Here is a 17,322-nt window from a genome sequence, read left to right on the forward strand (position 1 = left end):
TCATTAAACTGTTTCCCTGAAGAACTTTCATCCGAATGCTGATGCAAGGGTGCAACTGATTGGTTAATCTGATAAAGTTAAACGCGTTAAGATTTAACGCGTAAAAATGATTATGAACGTGATAAAACTGTCTTTAACGCGTTAAATGAGAACTACGCGTTAAAATAACGCGTTAAATGTGTTTAACGCGTTAAAGCTTAACGCGTTAAATGTATCTCGTTTTTGACATGAACGGCCTTTCATAGTATGCACTCACCGACACGAAGGTGGCATTTTGTTCTGGGATATGGTAGTTTTGTCATCTTTGAACATTGATGAGATAATACAGAACATCTCACAATATACCATGTTATAAATGCAGTTTACAGAAAACGAGATGTAGAGACTGTATTTATCACTCCAACATCCATCAGCCTACTACAAGTATTTGTCGATAGTTCGTCTATCTGGTCGGCTGCCATGGCAACATTGATGACAGTAAATATTCCTACAACTGGCAAATATAAACACACGATTAGAATTTAAATATAAAAGTAAACAGTAGTAAATTATTTAAAAGATAACAACAATAATTACGATAGCAATAGTTGACGGTAGAGTCAATTCTCTCCAGAAAACTGGCTCTGGCAGCCATACTGTTAGTCCTTTAAATACATAGTAGATACAGGGAATTCGATTGGTCTGTTATTTTAGTCATTTTAACGCGTTAAAACAAAAGCTACGACTTTTAACGCGTTAAATGAATGAAGCTGTTTATCACGTTAAATGCTAGCTAAGTAACAAATTTAACGCGTTAAAATTCCATGGAAAACATTTAACGCGTTAAAGCTTAATGCGTTAAAGCTTTACGCGTTAAAACTAGTTTTAACGCGTTAAATGTTATGTTTAACGCGTTAAATGTGTTTTACGCGTTAAAGCTTAACGCGTTAAATGTATCTCGTTTTTGACATGAACGGCCTTTCATAACTCACCTACATGTACATCACATGTAAACTCATGGAACTTGTCATAACAAGCACCATAATGAACCACTTGGAGAACAATAACATTTTATACAACCTACAACACGGATTTCGTTCTTCAAGATCTTGTGAAACACAACTTACTATACATTCATCCATGACCTTGCCCAAAACGCTAACACAAACACACAAACATACATGTACATCACCATCAAGGACTTTGCCAAAGCCTTTGACAAAGTACCACACGAAAGACTTCAGTACAAATTAAATTTTATGGGATTACACGGAACACACTCGCATGGATAACAGACTTCTTAACACACCGCACCCAAACAGTAGTACTTGATGGGAAACACTCAGATAAAATACTAGTAACACCAGGAATATCCCAAGGAGCCTGTTTGGGACCCATCCTCTTCCTCATTTACATAAATGATTTACCAGATTATTTTAAACACAACACCCTCAGACTATTTGCAGATGACAGCATCATTTACAAAACAATACACAACATCAATGACGCGACCAAACTACAACAAGACACAGTCGCATCAGGCAAATGGGAACACGATTGGCTGATGACCTTTCACCCCGACAAATGCAATATCATATCCACATCCAACAAACGCACAAAAATTAAATACCCATACAAACTCCACAACCACACATTACAACAAGTAGATTCCAGAAAGTACTTAGGCATAACATCACAAAACAACCTAAATGGGACACGCATATAAACAACATCACATCAAACGCAAACAAATCACTAGGATTTTTGAAACGGAACCTAAAAATTAACTCAGAACTTCTTTCCTCACACAATTACACAATGGAACCTCCTCCCGCTAGCAGCAGTACAGTGCACCACACTAGAAGGCTTCAAGGCACACATACCACACTCAGTCCTTGAACCCCTCATAAACAAACACTAGGCCAAATAAAAAAAAAATCCTTTTAACTTTGCATGAAGCCACGTACTGTTTACGCTGCCACTCATCCCATACCAGATCACTGTACGTTTGATTCTTTCAAGAGTTTTAGTCTGCCCAAAATGGCGAAAAGATGGGAGGCCGTGAGCCTTCCCGAGGAAGTCCTGTTGCATACTATTGGGAGATATGAACAATAGTTTGAGCCAGCCGGGTACCACACACTGTTTCTACATTTCACCTGCGAACGGCCTCCCCACTAATGTCGGGACTACCGGGCTAGCGAGACGCAGCTTGTGTTGTTCGGGGATCTCGTCCGACTCAAACCATGAAATGAGCGTCGCCAAATCCTTACCTTCAAGCTGCCGTTCTTTCAGATCTTCCGGTTTCAAATATTCAGTCCAGTTTGACTCTAAAGGCACCGCTACCCTTCTTAGAGATAATGGAACCACATAATCAACGTCTTCCTCAAACGTCCCTCACTTCTCCTGCGCCCGAGAGCAGTATCTACAACCCCCACAAGGTAAGGCATCCAAAGGGATATATCCGCGGTAACACTTGCGCTCCGACAGTCTGTCAGGCACACGGGAGAGACCATCTGCATTGATATGCTCTTTTCTCGGACGATGCTGGATAATCATCGCGTAGGCAGACAATTCTTCAATCCACCGCGCTAGTTGGCCCTCAATATGCTTGAAACTAAGAAGCCAAGTCAAACGGCTATGATCTGTCCTGAACGATAAAAGGTCTGCAGAGCAAGTAATGACGGAACTGTCTGGTGAAGGTCACGACTGCGAGGAGTTGTTCCTTGCGAGTGGTATAATACTTTCTCTGGCAGGGTTTCAGGACTTTGCTTGCGAATGCGATAGTTCGCTCCCTTCCCTCCTGCATTTGAGACAACTCTGCCCCTATATACCACCATCCTTCTTTCTGACTAAAACTGGTGGTGTTGCCCACTCAGAGGAACTGGGCTGATCTCAACCCGACCATAGTCTGCTGATCTCAACACGACCATAGTCTGGTGACCTAAACCCCAACGTAGTCTGATTCGGAAATAGGAAGTATTCGAAAAACAACTACTGTGCATAAAGCATAACATATCACAACAAGAGATGACAGTTGAACGACCAGACGTCTTACAAACTTTGTTGAACTAGGACGACGAAAATCTGTCTATAAGATTTTGGATCTCAGGAAATTAAAATGCAGGGCTCGGTTGAAACGCGAACTCGTACAAGGGATGGTAGCTGTACATTATAAGTTTTGAAGTTTCAGGGCAGTGGAGTATGGTCGCCGTCTGGTTACGTACGTACTAGTTTGGTTCAGTGGAGCATGTCGCCGTCTCGTTACGTACGTATTAGTTTGGTTCAGTGGAGCATGGCCACCGTCTGCTTACGTTCGTATTACATGTAGTTTGATTTAGTGGAGTATGGTCACCGTCTGATTACGTAGGTATTAGTTTAGTTCAGTGGAGCATGTCGCCGTCTAGTTACGTACGTATTAGTTTGGTTTAATGGAGCATGTCGCCGTCTCGTTTCGTACGTAAGGGCGTGTCCCGGAAATTCGAAGAAGTAAGTAGTTGAAGTTGCTAAAAGGGAGTTAACAATTTTTTGTCCATTGAGACCCATGATATAATGATACTTTCCACCTCTATTAAAGACTTGCGTGTTCGTGAGGTTTTCTCGACAAGTTATATTTCTTCTACTTTATCAATTTTATGTAATGGATAAGAAGTTTTTCGTTTTAACAGACACGTCTGGCCTGTTTTGCAGTTGGTAGTCTCCTCTTTGTGTCAATATCGGGCAGATCATGTATGTCTAGTGACAAAGGGACTGGCCACTTTTAAAGGGACTGACGATCGGTAGATTTAAACATGACCTTGGCAAATTTAAAAAGGAAGGTTACGGTATTATATGACCAGTTACCTGTCAGTATAGAAGAGGTCAAACAGCTTATTTGCTGAATGAACTCCGGAGATTTCATCTGAAATCACAGGGGCGTGGGTGTTCAACAGAAATCATTCACAGGGGTTCGTTACAAATGATATATGAGATAGGCTGTATATATTTATATGATATATGATTAGATAATATACATGCAAGACCCATCTCATATGGTATTATACCATTTGTAACGAACCCCTGTGAGCCATTCATAAATAGCGGGCCAAAGATAGCACCGGATTCGTTATTGGTTATTGGCCAGTATTCGATCTGGCAGCGGATTCGTTATTCGAATCCTCAATAACCAATAACGAATCTGCTGCTAACTTCAGCCCGCTAAACAAGCTAAATGTTTACCATATCAATATAGTGTAACCATAGGTGTCCAATAACCTGTTGTTATAAGCTTTCAGGACTACCGAGAAACTTGATAGAATCTACTCCTTCCTGTTTCCAGAGTGAGAATTCAACTCTCCAGTGGACGTTTTGGCATCAAGCGTCACTGACGAGTCATCAGAGTGATGTCCCCAGCATTGATTTATCGTCGAAATATATTATGGGGGTAAGTGCACTTTCCCAATTGATAGTGCTATGTATTGGATATTAAAACATCGACGGAATCGGTACAGTTTAAGTTAATACACTGGGTAAATCTGTGGCCAGAACATTGCTTCGGAAAACTAATATGTATATAAATAAATCAATATCCGATCTCATTTTTAGACATTTTCTCTTTACATACTTCATACATATACAAGCAAATAGTAGTGTTACCAATCGAATATACGTATAATAAAAAAAAACTAGACATAGACCTATGTATTTCTGTATACGGAATTGCAGCTCTGTATGTCAGTATGACGTCTTCAACATCCTCCCCTGTAAATGAAATATAAATGTGTTAACGACACATAACCGATAGGACTATCCATCTAATGAACTTTCCGTATTAGAGAAGCAGTGTTCAGACCAAAATATGGAATAAAAAGAAACGTTTATTAATTTCTTTGACTTCTTTTAGACTATTGCCCTTTCCCAATCTTATTACTGCCATACGCACAGTTTAACAGCGAAGATAAAATTTTAAGGTAACTTTTAAGATTGTCGCCTGCACAGAGATCTAAACTTCTACAAGTAGGATGTTTGGTTTGATTTGGTTTCAGTATTGTTTGATGTCCTATTAACAGCCAGGGTAACTTAAGGATGTTAGAAATAATTACGTAATTTTACACGAAACAAGTCACCATATACTCTACTCACCTGCACGTTGCGTAACAGTTCTGAGACATGAAGGCGGCGAAGGCACTGACGGGAGAACAGAAACCCATACGTTTCCTGTCCTCACAGTAAGACTTGGGATAGTTGTCTCCACACGGCACTTAAATGATAGATCATTTCCGAAAGATTAAACGTAAACATATGATAGTCTTGATATCTTGAGGTTAAATATGAAAAGCTGGATGTACATAAAGATTCAATATAATATATCATAATGTTGCAAATCATTCATGATTATGGTTAAATTTTAGAAATATTCGCTCGTAAAATAAAATATACATTTAAACCTCGCCATATGGACGTATACGGAGTACATGTATATTATCTACTATCATTAAGATTCAATTTCAAACAATTTCAAACAATTTCATTGACATACAAACTGATGACAGAAGGACTGGATACCAATAGAGATATGGTGCTCCAATCATCCTTATTTTTATTATTAATATACTCCTACCTTATACATGTCCCCGGGTAACTTAATATACTTGACTCCTACCTTCAGTGGTGGTGAGTACTGGCGCCAAATGTAAGTCGTCCTTGCTGATAAAGCCCATCTCTAACAATGTAGTGACATACTTCTGTGTCGCCATACTCATGGCCTCCTAGATGTCGTACAAAAATGGGGATAAGATATACCTAAAATCAAGCATTGGGTGGGGGCTGCGATATATATACGTTACAATGTTTTCAATTTCATATTTGATTGTGTTTTTTCTACAAAGAAACATTTGGGAAATGATTTGAACCACCCTAAAACTGGGTACTATTTTGCAATGGTGGCAACGTTTTGCTAATATTTTGCACCCATTTCCCCAATACTGACATATTCAAGTTTCTTCGACTTACACTCAGAGGGTTACATAAGGGGACACACAGATTATATAAGGAGAGAATCTACCATCGACTTACAATGTTGTTCAAGGTGAAGTAGATACGTAACTCGGCGCATGGAAGGATGCTTTTGCCTATTTAATCTTATTATTTTAAATGATGAAAAACATCTGTTTTAAATTCCTCACCTCTAGAGTGGCACCTGTCCCCACCACTGCTATTCCACTGGCCACATCCTGTATCATCACGCTATTGCCTGTAGCGTTGAGCCTCACACCTCGTCCAAGGACTGTGTGCTGGAAGAAAGAACTTCCTGCTTAGCGGACGTGTTTAATCATACTTAATGCTAACTTGATGGAAAAATATTGATAGATGCCTCGAGATAATTACTCTAACAGGTAAGGGAACATGCGTAGTAATGATCGCCTAAAGAAGAGGATTATACTAACCCATCCAATATATAAAACTATATAATTACATATGAATTTTATGATATCACATGACGATAGATCATTTTACTTACATATGGATGGTTTCCTAACAAATTGTCACTTAGATATGTCATAAACTGCTTTTCAAGTTGAACAATGCCTTCGGTCAATGGAGCGAGAAAAACTGATGCCGCTCCAGCCACAGGGTTCACTGCTGCAAGGGCAGCGCTGACACCTGCTGATGCCGCCGCCGAACCTGCTGATGCCGCCGATGTTGCTGCCCCGGTCGATGTTCCACCTTTCCTAACGTCTACACCTGATGTCAATAGTCTACCGAGTCCTCGGTATTCATGGCCATACACGCTGCACACAAGGAGTACTGAGATGTAAACTGAAAAAAATGACGTGAAAGAAAGTCAGCAAAAGGAACGCGGAAAAAAATGATACGCTGCGAAATAAGCAATTGATTTCCAGAACTTAGTTTTGGTAACATAAGCGTTTAAACATTCTATATTTCGATTTCATACGAACACGGACTTAGTTTACGCAATCTTCCTCAACTCCGTCCCCGCACCGTAATCTGTATATTGTAATTGACCATTTTGAATTCCTCAACCCGGTCCCCACACCACAATCTGTATATTGTAATTGGCCGTTTCGAAATCCTTAACCCCATCCCCACACCGCAATCTGTGTATTGAAATTGGCCATTTTGAAATCTTCAACCTCATCAATGACCAACGAACATTTCCTATTACGTTGTCCACTTTTCGCGCAGTTTCGCTTACGTTGTTTTAGTGCTCTAAACTATCCCTTATCAACTGAAATACTACTCTTCGGAGATAACGAACTCACGTATGATGAAAATCTTTTTTCAGTGTTCAAGAATTTATAATTATTTCTAAAATATTTGAATGATTGTTTTTTTCTTGTCCAGTACACAGCTGTTACAACAGGTTGTATATCTCATGTCATGGCATAAAAAGCCTCTCTAATATTTTTCTTCTAATCTTTTCATCTCTCCTCTTTTCCGAATTTCCCCATTTTTCATCTCTACAAGTATTACATTTGCTCACTTATGTATTCTCCCATGCTGCCGTTTACTTAATGTGTCATAAAAGGAGACGGATTAATATAAGTTTAATACTTGTTTCCGAATCCCATTCAAATTATGATTGTATGATTGTATATTGCATATGTATGAATTGAATGAATAAAATAAAGTTTATATTAAATCTTCAACCCCATCGCCACACCGCAATTTAGCCGTTTCGAAATCCGCAACCCCATTCCCACGTCACAATGTGTATATTGTAAATTCCACAACCCCGTCCACACCCTGAACCATTCGTTCGAGTTAACCTCCCTTACTCCACTCTCCACCTAAACTAACTGGCCCGCCTATAAACCCTATCTGATCCTATACTCCATCCTTTCCTATTTGATCGACTGGTATATCACGTAAACTCAAATCGACAATAAAACGTCGAGTACCGTAGTGAAAACCATTCAAGGTGACTATCACACAATGAAAACAGAACGAGGACATCATGAAGTTTTATTACTGTCAAAGTTACGGACTGGCTTCGTGAAGTCTAACCAAATTCCCTTGGTAATAGCTGCACCACCACAATTCTAACCAATTACCTCTAATGTTCAGTCCGGGTGGGACTTAATGCGGTGCCCAATGTTAGCACTGGCCACCATGCACGGGAAATATCCCACTGCGGTTTTTCGATTAGAGACACATAATAATTAAATAGCAATTTGTTAGGACTACTCTATCACTGATAGTAGGAGAAGGGCTAATATTGTTTTCTATTGATACTAACCAGAAGCAGATGCCTGTGATACAACCTGCATCAACGGCCAAGGCACATATGCTATATAAACAAATCATTTAGCTTGACAGCAGTCTAAGGTTTATTTCGCTTTAACACCATCAGCTGAAACGTTTGTAACCTGTCTATATTTCTCAGTAAAACTCTCCCAAATACTATATATCTGTGCCCTGTTGACGATTTCTGGTCCTCTTCTCCGTGTGTGACACATATAGACAAATAGACAATAATTAAAATCAATTGAAAATGAAATAATTCTACATATAAAGTCTCACCTGGCAACCTCATCATGGTAGGCCTTGGCATTGGGGTTATCTAGTCACTTGGTCTACCTACGTGCTTATATAACGTTTGTCAGCTGATAAACTAGTAGACCTTAATAATTCTCTATTCACTGTTTTCGAACATAAATAATCTGTTCTTCGCAACTGCAATGTCCGTTTGATTATTTTGTTTTTAATATTCAATAAACTGTTTAAATATTTACTCCTTAACATCTGCAATACCTTTAAACTTTTCCCTGGTAAGATAATAGGTAAAAATAGCAAGTGTCCGTTTGAAGGGACATTGACGGGGACAGAAGATATATATATGGCGGGATAGATAAGAGTTTGTGTCCTGTACTACACATAGCTGTTAACGATGAATGGTGTCACAGGAACTCTACTCCTATTGAGCGTCCCGGTTCTAGCCAGCTTCTTTTGGAGCATTGATGGACGGACAATAAAGAGGGCAGGCGATAAGTATGATTCGGGGGGTATTTCAGATTAATACGTTTTCTTCAAAATATCGTGATTTAGAAGCAAATATCATTATCTGCAAATTGTTTATTACAATTTGAAATATGTAATGCTGTTAAGGTGGATTTTCTCCTCACCGTGCAGATAAATGGGTTGTATATTGTACTATAATAGGGCATGTGATATCTATAGCTTACATTTACTGCGATGTATTATTCTTTAGCTCCAACTGGTGTTGCGAAATAGAACCACAAAACACGACGAGTAATTTTACCTCGATAGAAATACACCAGTTCACGAAGGTGATATGGGAGGAGATAGAAATCCCTGAGCACCGGTGTACGTATGGCGAGGAGGCGACAGTCGGACCGATAGGATTTTACTGCACTGGTAAAAAGAACGTGTCCAGGTCAGCTATTTACCAAATCTTTGTAAACATCGAGAACACCTTAATGTCATTACTGTTACTAAATATTAGAACACCTGAATGTCATAACTGTTACTAAATATTAGAACACCTGAATGTCATTACTGTTACTAAATATTAGAACACCTGAATGTCATTACTGTTACTAAATATTAGAACACCTGAATGTCATTACTGTTACTAAATATTAGAACACCTGAATGTCATAACTGTTACTAAAATATTAGAACACCTGAATGTCATTACTGTTACTAAATATAGAACACCTGAAGTCAGTCTTCACTTAAATAGTGAACACCTGATTCATTTATCTGTCACTAAATACTAGAACACCTGAATGTCATTACTGTTACTAAATATTAGAACACCTGAATGTCATTACTGTTACTAAATACTAGAACACCTGAATGTCATTACTTTAACCAAATACTAGAACACCTGAATGTCATTACTGTTACTAAATATTAGAGCACCTGAATGTCATTACTGTTACTAAATATTAGAACACCTGAATGTCATTACTGTTACTAAATATTAGAACACCTGAATGTCATTACTGTTACTAAATATTACAACACCTGAATGTCATTACTGTTACTAAATATTACAACAACTGAATGTCATTACTGTTACTAAATATTACAACACCTGAATGTCATTACTGTAACCAGATATTAGCATATTCATTGGTTCACCTACTGTTTACTTCACATAGAACAATTGCGTCTGATTTTCTGCTACGGAATACACACTTTTGTTTTCTAAAATGTGTTCGATCGTGTCCGACTAAAGAAAAGTCGTTAATTTGAGAAGGTACGAGTTAACTTGTTAAACTAGACCAGTTTGGTGATACATATTAGTGCAATTGTAAAGTTTGACGTTTCTTCTCTTGATAAGAACTATCGCCGTTGGAAAAACCTTTCATCAGGACATTTGCAACGTTTTGAATGAAATCTTGCACACTGGCAAAGTTCCTTACCTTTCTTTATATGCTATACATTTAGCTGTGGAAGAATGATTTGTTTTCATTCCACGGCGTATTTTTTGTACACAGGATGGTGGTCAGATACGTACAGGTGCCCGTGGTAAAGCCCCTCATACAACAGGGGGTGTGTCCCACGGAACATGTGGTGTGTTGCGAGGGCTACACCAAACAACAGGACCAGTGTCTAAGTAAGTTGTAGATACACATCAAAAAGCGTGTTTTGCTGTTAAAAAAATAAATAAAAATTAAACGTATGTTATCAAAACGCTTAAAACAAAAACCTATAATATTGCAATTTTGTTGGTCTTGTAAAAGAAAGGTCTTGATATTTATTTATTTATTTGACCGTAATCGACTGCGATAGACATGCTTTTCTTGTCGTAATTGATAATCTTATTGAAGCAAACTTGCTCCTACAGAATCCTCTGCTGTTGACTCCCTCCAGGCCCTCATCGATGCGGGATTGGTTGGATAAGGACTGATGACCAATTATCTATAAATCCTTATACATAATATAAATAAAAACAAGTATATAAGGTTTATGTTTTGTTGTCATTCCATGTCATAAAATAACATTGTACGTGTATTAGACTACATATTCGTGAAGGAATTGAAGTCCGTGTTGTAGTTTTACATCCGTCCTGTATCGTATAGCGGGTGCTATGAGACGGGGACCTCATTTGACCACGATGTAATTATCATTTTTATGTCATCGCTTCATTGGGAAAGTAATGACTTAGATGTTCAAACTGACGTTAGGAAAGCGAAAACAGCATAATGGTGGTATATATATTAAAACGTAAATGTAAATAAGTAATGTTATAAAGTGTTTTTATTGCTAACAGAGAAACATAAAACATTGGCGGGTGTACTTAATGAAAATGATGATGTTATGGTCAAAATAACAATTACAACACAAGAAGCAATGCATTTCCAAGTTTAAAAAAAGTTGAACAGCACCAATGAGGGTGTAACAAACGTCATCATACAAAATCACTTGAGTAAGAATATACTGAGTTAGTTATAGGGATATATATGGCGAGGATCTGTCGCTACTCGATATTCTAATCATGATATAGATGATTTTCATTCCTATTTAAGTTCTCCACATTGAAATTCATTTTTCGGAATTAGTCAAGTAGTATTTCAGATGTTATAAAACTTCGAGATCAGCATTCAAACATACTTTAAGTACCTATTGATTTTATGTTATTTCGCTAGTAAATAATTCAGCAAGAATGTTAAGGATTTCAACCTTAACGCTGGTTAGAATAAACAACCGTATAATGTCTAGCGTGAATATAACGATATCACAGCTTATCATTACAAACAAAAACAAAAAAACAAGTTGCTTGTATGGGGAATTCTTTATAATATTCACAGGTATTACTTATTTTGATCACATCACTTCATTGGATCCAACCAAAGGAAACATAAGGACACGTGGATAAAGTCTCAACGTTTGTGCTTTGCTAGCTTTAGTGAACATGTGACCGATGCTAGGACACAGATTATTTTATCTAGTACAGTTCTCGGTTCGAAGAAAGGTTAACCCGATAGTGAGTTCTGTCTGTTTGATTCCATAGATATCAAACATGGGCGACATGTTGAGATTTAATTTGATGCTTGCTGCTTTACTTGTATGCCTTCCATCTTTTTTATTGGAGTCAGTACTACACGATGAATCAACGATGTTTGGAAATTTGAAGTATGATTCCCTGCCGGACCACGTGAAAGAAGTCTTGCGTGAAAGTAGAGCCTCTGGGGATGAATCGTAAATATAATATAACATTATTACTAGATTATTATAATTATGTGACTAAGCGTACGTGTTATTTATTTATTTATTTATTTATTTTTGTGATCTCATGTTGGACCCGGGTCTGTTCAATTGAGTATAATCGGGAAATATGTACATTTACGTAGATGTCTCAGGCTGATTGTATTCGCTGACTATACTTTTGTCTTTTAGAGCTCATTGGTGTTGTAAGATCAATCCAACCAAAACCATAGTGGATTCACGAACCGTGTCTGTGACAGTAGTCGTTCCAGTAAGACACACCCATTCTAAAAGTTGTGGGTTTTTATGGACTAAAAGATGCACCTCGACCTCTTACACGACTGGGTTAGTCTACTGAAAAGTATTTTTTACAGGTTTATGGTCAGAAATAACCTGTAATAAGTAATTATGTTGATTTCTAAAGTAGAAATGATGATAATGATGAATCCACACGGATAATTTCCTGTTTGTTATAACTACACTGAATGATACATTCATACTTTGTTACAGTTAATTAATGACACAATCATACTTTGTTACAGTTAATTAATGACACAATCATACTTTGTTACAGTTAATTAATGATACAATCATACTTTGTTACAGTTAATTAATGGTACATTCATACTTTGTTACAGTTAATTAATGGTACAATCATACTTTGTTACAGTTAATTAATGACACAATCATACTTTGTTACAGTTAATTAATGACACAATCATACTTTGTTACAGTTAATAAATGACACAATCATACCTTGTTACAGTTAATTAATGGTAAATCATACTTTGTTACAGTTAATTAATGGTACAATCATACTTTGTTACAGTTAATTAATGGTACAATCATACTTTGTTAAGCTTTATTAATGACACAATTATACGTTATTACAGTTAATTGATGATACAATCATACCTTGTTAAGCTTTATTAATGACACAATTATACGTTATTACAGTTAATTGATGATACAATCATACTTTGTTGCAGTTAAATAATGATATCATGATTCCCATTCAAAGTAGATTCTATGAAACGCGTTGATTTCCATTGATAAAGTACTTGATAATAATAATAATGGTTATAATGAAAAAATATACTGGTTATGACTAAAGGTACAGGAGAGCGTACAAGGCGACCTACACCAGCAGACTGGTACCCACCACCTGTCCAGATGAACATCTAGTGTGTTGTAAGGACTTCATCAAAGTCGCGGATCAGTGCTTGCGTAAGTCAAGATTGTTAACAAAATATCCACTACAAGTTAGGATTACGATTTTATCAAATAAAAAATATATTGATCCACCTATATTACATGGTATTACATGGTATTACATGATATTACATGTTATTACATAGTATTACATAATAGTACTTGATATTACATGTTATTACATAGTATTACGTGGTATCATATATTATTACATAGTATTACGTGGTATTACATAGTATTACATAAAATTACATAGTATTACATGGTAGTACATAGTATTGCGTGGTATCATGTATTATTACATAGTATTACGTGGTATTACATAATCATTATTTAGAGTAATTAATGTTCCTGTCATTGAAATAGTGTAACTGTAAGGAGGTTTTATGTTTTACGTTTTAGATATTTTTTTTTATATAACCCGAATTGTTTTTTATCTGACAATTATCATAAAGGTATCATAAAGATATAACGTAACTTAATTACATTGTTTCAGCTCAAAATCGACTCACTGACATTAAGGATGACTTGCTGAAGTTGCACGACGCAGGAATAGTTATTGGGTAAACTCCAAGATATCAACTGATTAAATAAACATATTGAACTGTTAATGTTGTGGTTTTTTTTTGTGTCGAGTTCATTCAACAACACTCGTTTATCTATACACTAATATTATCGGGTTTTAATTGATTTGAGTAATGACACGTTTCAGAACATCTTTTACAATCATGGGAATATTGTACCTTTATATCTAGATTTCGACCTATTGACATATTCTGTGGTTCTTCAGTCACCTAGTAATCAGTGCTTTAGGCTTTTGGCATCATGACGAGTTCTAGAATGCAGAAACAGCTGTATGATGTCCCTGACATCACTTACAAGTCATACACAGAATAAATAGCTGTATGATGTCCCTAACAGCACTGAAGACTCCTAGAAGGATGAATCAGCTGTATGATGTCCCTAACATCACTGACGTGTCCTAGAAGGAAGGACTAAACAGTAGAATGATATCCAAAATATCACTGATTAGTCTTAGGAGGACGAATTAGATGTATGATAACCCTAACATCACTGATATATACTAAGTTAACTATACCATTGATACCACTGTATATTGATATTATTATTGAAAGTAAAAAAAAGGTACAAGAGATATGTATAATGTATTGAATAAAAATAATGTATTGCCTACAGGTCAAGCAAAGTGGGACACCATATTTGGAAATATACCTATTGAGGAATGGAAAAAATATTCAGATTGCCTTTTGACACAAATAAAAATTTCAAAACTACAATGGTTGCAATTTAGAATTAATCATCATCTACAAACATTTATTTGAAAAAGATTAATTTGGTTCAGTCTGATTTGTGTAATTTCTGCTTCATAGAAAAAGAAACAATACAGCATGTACTTTGGGAATGTAATAAAGTCCAAAATTTAATTATGGCTTTCCAAATTTGGGTGTAAGCTACTTGTAATGAGACATTTAATGTATGTAAAAAAGATTTCATTTTTGGTGAAATAGCACAAACCCCACACCAAAATAACAGAGCAGAAAATATTATAATACTAAATATGAAGCACTATATTTATTGTCAAAAGTGTTTAGGTAAAGCTCTTTACTTACCCACTCTAATTAGTAACCTTAAAACTTCATATAACATCGAGAGATACTTAGCAAAAAAATATGACAAGCAATCTACTTTTATTGAGGATTTCAGTGCTTACCATTCAGCTTTTAGAAAATATAACAATTACAATAAGGTAGTGTCTTTCATTATGAAATAGATTTAAGTTTACCAATGTAATTTATTTTTATACTTTTTCAATTTGCTTGTGTTTTTGTTGGATTCGTATCAACCTTTTTTTTCCCCATTAAATGTTTTATTAGCAATAGTCAGTTATTTTTGTCACCCTTTCAGAAATTGCCTTTACTTTCGTCGAAAATCTCGTTCCTTCTTCTCTCCATCCTCTTATGTTCCTTTCTCTCTTATCTTTGTATTTCCTTTTCTAAATCAGCTTCTACTTTTTATCCAAACTATCCCCCAATCCCATTTTTCAATTAGCTCCAGTCAATATATTCATTTGTTGATTGTTTCAATTCTACATACACTGTACTGCCCAATAATTAAGAATGTAATAGTAGATCTAAAATATGAGTATTCATAAAAATTGATTACATGTACGTAATTAAGAGAGTATTGATGTATATGTTTGCCTGGAACTAATAAAAAAAAACTATACCAAAGCTACAATTTCAGCTTTTCTTTACACTACCTTTCTCTGTTACTGATGGCACCGACTTACAGTGTTTTCAGTTCGACTTGATGCACAGAATAATTTACACTAATAAATTGCTCATGAAAATCAATATTTCTTAAACTGAATTATGTATTTTCTGTAACGAAAACATAGAAACTTTAGAACATCTTGCCTGAGACTGTCTACACTTTAAAAACATTTGGTTGTATTTTCGTAACGTTATTTTCGAAAGAAATAATATTGATATACTATGGTCCCTAATTACGTTTCTGTTTGGTTTACAAAATATGACAGGAAACGGAGAAATTGATTTGATTATTCTAATTGTAAAACAATATATTTATAAATGCAAGTATACCTGTAAAGTTCCAACACGTGCAGGAGCATAGGTAAAAATACAACTCTATAAAAACATGGAATATCAATATCTCTATATGTACACCCTCAAAAAGCAGCAAACATGAAATCAAAGTCGAGAGATATATCAAGAGCCCGAGACCTATATTAAAAGTGGTCATAGATATGCTAATGTCTTTTATACAAGTATTTTTGTTGATACTTATTTTTTTTAAATGTAACCAGATAACATGTCAAAAAATCCCTGATGGGTCCTAAAAGGACTAGTTAGCTCTATGATATCTTTAACGTCACTGACGACTCCTAGAAGGATGATTCAGCTGTGTGTTGTCCATAGCATCTCTGACGAGTCTCTGAAGGACGAAACAGCTGTATGATGTCCCTAACATCACTGACGAGAATTAGACGAATTAATTAGCTGTATGATGTCCCTAACATCACTGACGAGTCCTAGAAGGACGAAACAGCTGTATGATGTCCCTAACATCACTGACGAGTCTCTGAAGGACGAAACAGCCGTATGATGTCCCTAACATCTCTGTCGAGTCTCTGAAGGACGAAACAGCTGTATGATGTTCCTAACATCACTGACGAGTCCTAGGAGGTCTTAACAGCTGTATGATGTCCCTAACATCTCTGGCCAGTCTCTGAGGGACGAAACAGCTGTATGATGTCCCTAACAGCACTGACGAGAATTAGACGAATGAATCAGCTGTATGATGTCCCTAACATCACTGACGAGTATTAGAGGCAAGATCCATAAAAAATATATCTATTGAATGAGGGAATACTAAAGATAATGATGGTTGTAATTGAACATTGGATATTATAAAACATCATTATTATCTCAGATTCCTCACGGCAAGAGGATAGAAACGAAAGAAATTAATACTAAATGTTTACAATAATAGGCTACATTGTGGAGTTATCGCACACCATCCAAATTATGACGAAACAGCTGTATGGTGTCCCTAACATTACTGACGAGTCCTAGAAGGACGAAACAGCTGTATGGTGTCACTAACATTACGGATAATTATTAAATAAGTATTTATATAATAATCCGAATTTTTATGCTAATGACCGTAGCGACTAAACAACAACTGTTCTGAATACATAATGACAAAATTAGATGATCTGACCACACGGGAACATTGTACAAATATTTATATTAATATAAGAAGTGAAACATGAAGAATGAAATAATAAAAAAAATAAGGATAAAACTTGATGATGTTTAAAACGATGATGATATGAAAAAACCTACTTCAGCAGATATGAGCAAATGCGACATGGAATAATTATTATCTCAAAAACATATAACAACACAA

The 17,322-nt window shown here is 36.2% G+C and overlaps 3 protein-coding genes across 3 annotated transcripts; 2 read left to right on the forward strand and 1 right to left on the reverse strand.

Annotated features, from left to right (window-relative positions):
* Window positions 1-4,550: 4,550 nt before the first annotated feature.
* On the reverse strand, window positions 4,551-8,723 carry LOC117324998. The gene is made up of 6 exons (XM_033880867.1): window positions 8,500-8,723; window positions 6,476-6,774; window positions 6,141-6,248; window positions 5,618-5,723; window positions 5,098-5,215; window positions 4,551-4,716 (listed from the first exon to the last, which is right to left on the reverse strand). Exons 1-6 carry the CDS (start codon window positions 8,528-8,530, stop codon window positions 4,704-4,706), a joined length of 675 nt encoding a protein of 224 aa, XP_033736758.1. The 5' UTR covers window positions 8,531-8,723; the 3' UTR covers window positions 4,551-4,703.
* A 74-nt stretch (window positions 8,724-8,797) lies between these two features.
* Window positions 8,798-10,908, forward strand: LOC117325000. Its single transcript, XM_033880868.1, has 4 exons — window positions 8,798-8,967; window positions 9,188-9,373; window positions 10,446-10,564; window positions 10,796-10,908. Exons 1-4 carry the CDS (start codon window positions 8,867-8,869, stop codon window positions 10,849-10,851), a joined length of 462 nt encoding a protein of 153 aa, XP_033736759.1. The 5' UTR covers window positions 8,798-8,866; the 3' UTR covers window positions 10,852-10,908.
* An 865-nt stretch (window positions 10,909-11,773) lies between these two features.
* LOC117325001 lies at window positions 11,774-13,979 on the forward strand. The gene is made up of 4 exons (XM_033880869.1): window positions 11,774-12,150; window positions 12,349-12,501; window positions 13,271-13,383; window positions 13,865-13,979. The coding sequence occupies exons 1-4, from the start codon at window positions 11,972-11,974 to the stop codon at window positions 13,933-13,935; spliced, it is 516 nt and encodes a 171-aa protein (XP_033736760.1). The 5' UTR covers window positions 11,774-11,971; the 3' UTR covers window positions 13,936-13,979.
* The last annotated feature ends 3,343 nt before the right edge of the window (window positions 13,980-17,322 follow it).

This window comes from Pecten maximus, chromosome 4 (genome assembly GCF_902652985.1).
Source record: "Pecten maximus chromosome 4, xPecMax1.1, whole genome shotgun sequence".
Lineage (NCBI taxonomy): Eukaryota > Metazoa > Mollusca > Bivalvia > Pectinida > Pectinidae > Pecten > Pecten maximus.

Coding starts and splice junctions, on each gene's coding strand:
- LOC117324998 (XM_033880867.1), bottom strand. CDS start 8,530: ATGCCAAGGCCTACCATGATGAGGTTGCCAG. Junction 5,724..6,140: donor GGACAGGTGCCACTCTAGAG/GTGAGGAATTTA, acceptor TACGACATCTAG/GAGGCCATGAGTATGGCGAC. Junction 5,216..5,617: donor AGTACTCACCACCACTGAAG/GTAGGAGTCAAG, acceptor CTATCATTTAAG/TGCCGTGTGGAGACAACTAT.
- LOC117325000 (XM_033880868.1), top strand. CDS start 8,867: ATGAATGGTGTCACAGGAACTCTACTCCTATTGAGCGTCCCGGTTCTA. Junction 8,968..9,187: donor ATAAAGAGGGCAGGCGATAA/GTATGATTCGGG, acceptor ATTATTCTTTAG/CTCCAACTGGTGTTGCGAAA. Junction 9,374..10,445: donor GGTAAAAAGAACGTGTCCAG/GTCAGCTATTTA, acceptor TTTTGTACACAG/GATGGTGGTCAGATACGTAC.
- LOC117325001 (XM_033880869.1), top strand. CDS start 11,972: ATGGGCGACATGTTGAGATTTAATTTGATGCTTGCTGCTTTACTTGTA. Junction 12,502..13,270: donor TCGACCTCTTACACGACTGG/GTTAGTCTACTG, acceptor TTATGACTAAAG/GTACAGGAGAGCGTACAAGG. Junction 13,384..13,864: donor AGTCGCGGATCAGTGCTTGC/GTAAGTCAAGAT, acceptor ACATTGTTTCAG/CTCAAAATCGACTCACTGAC.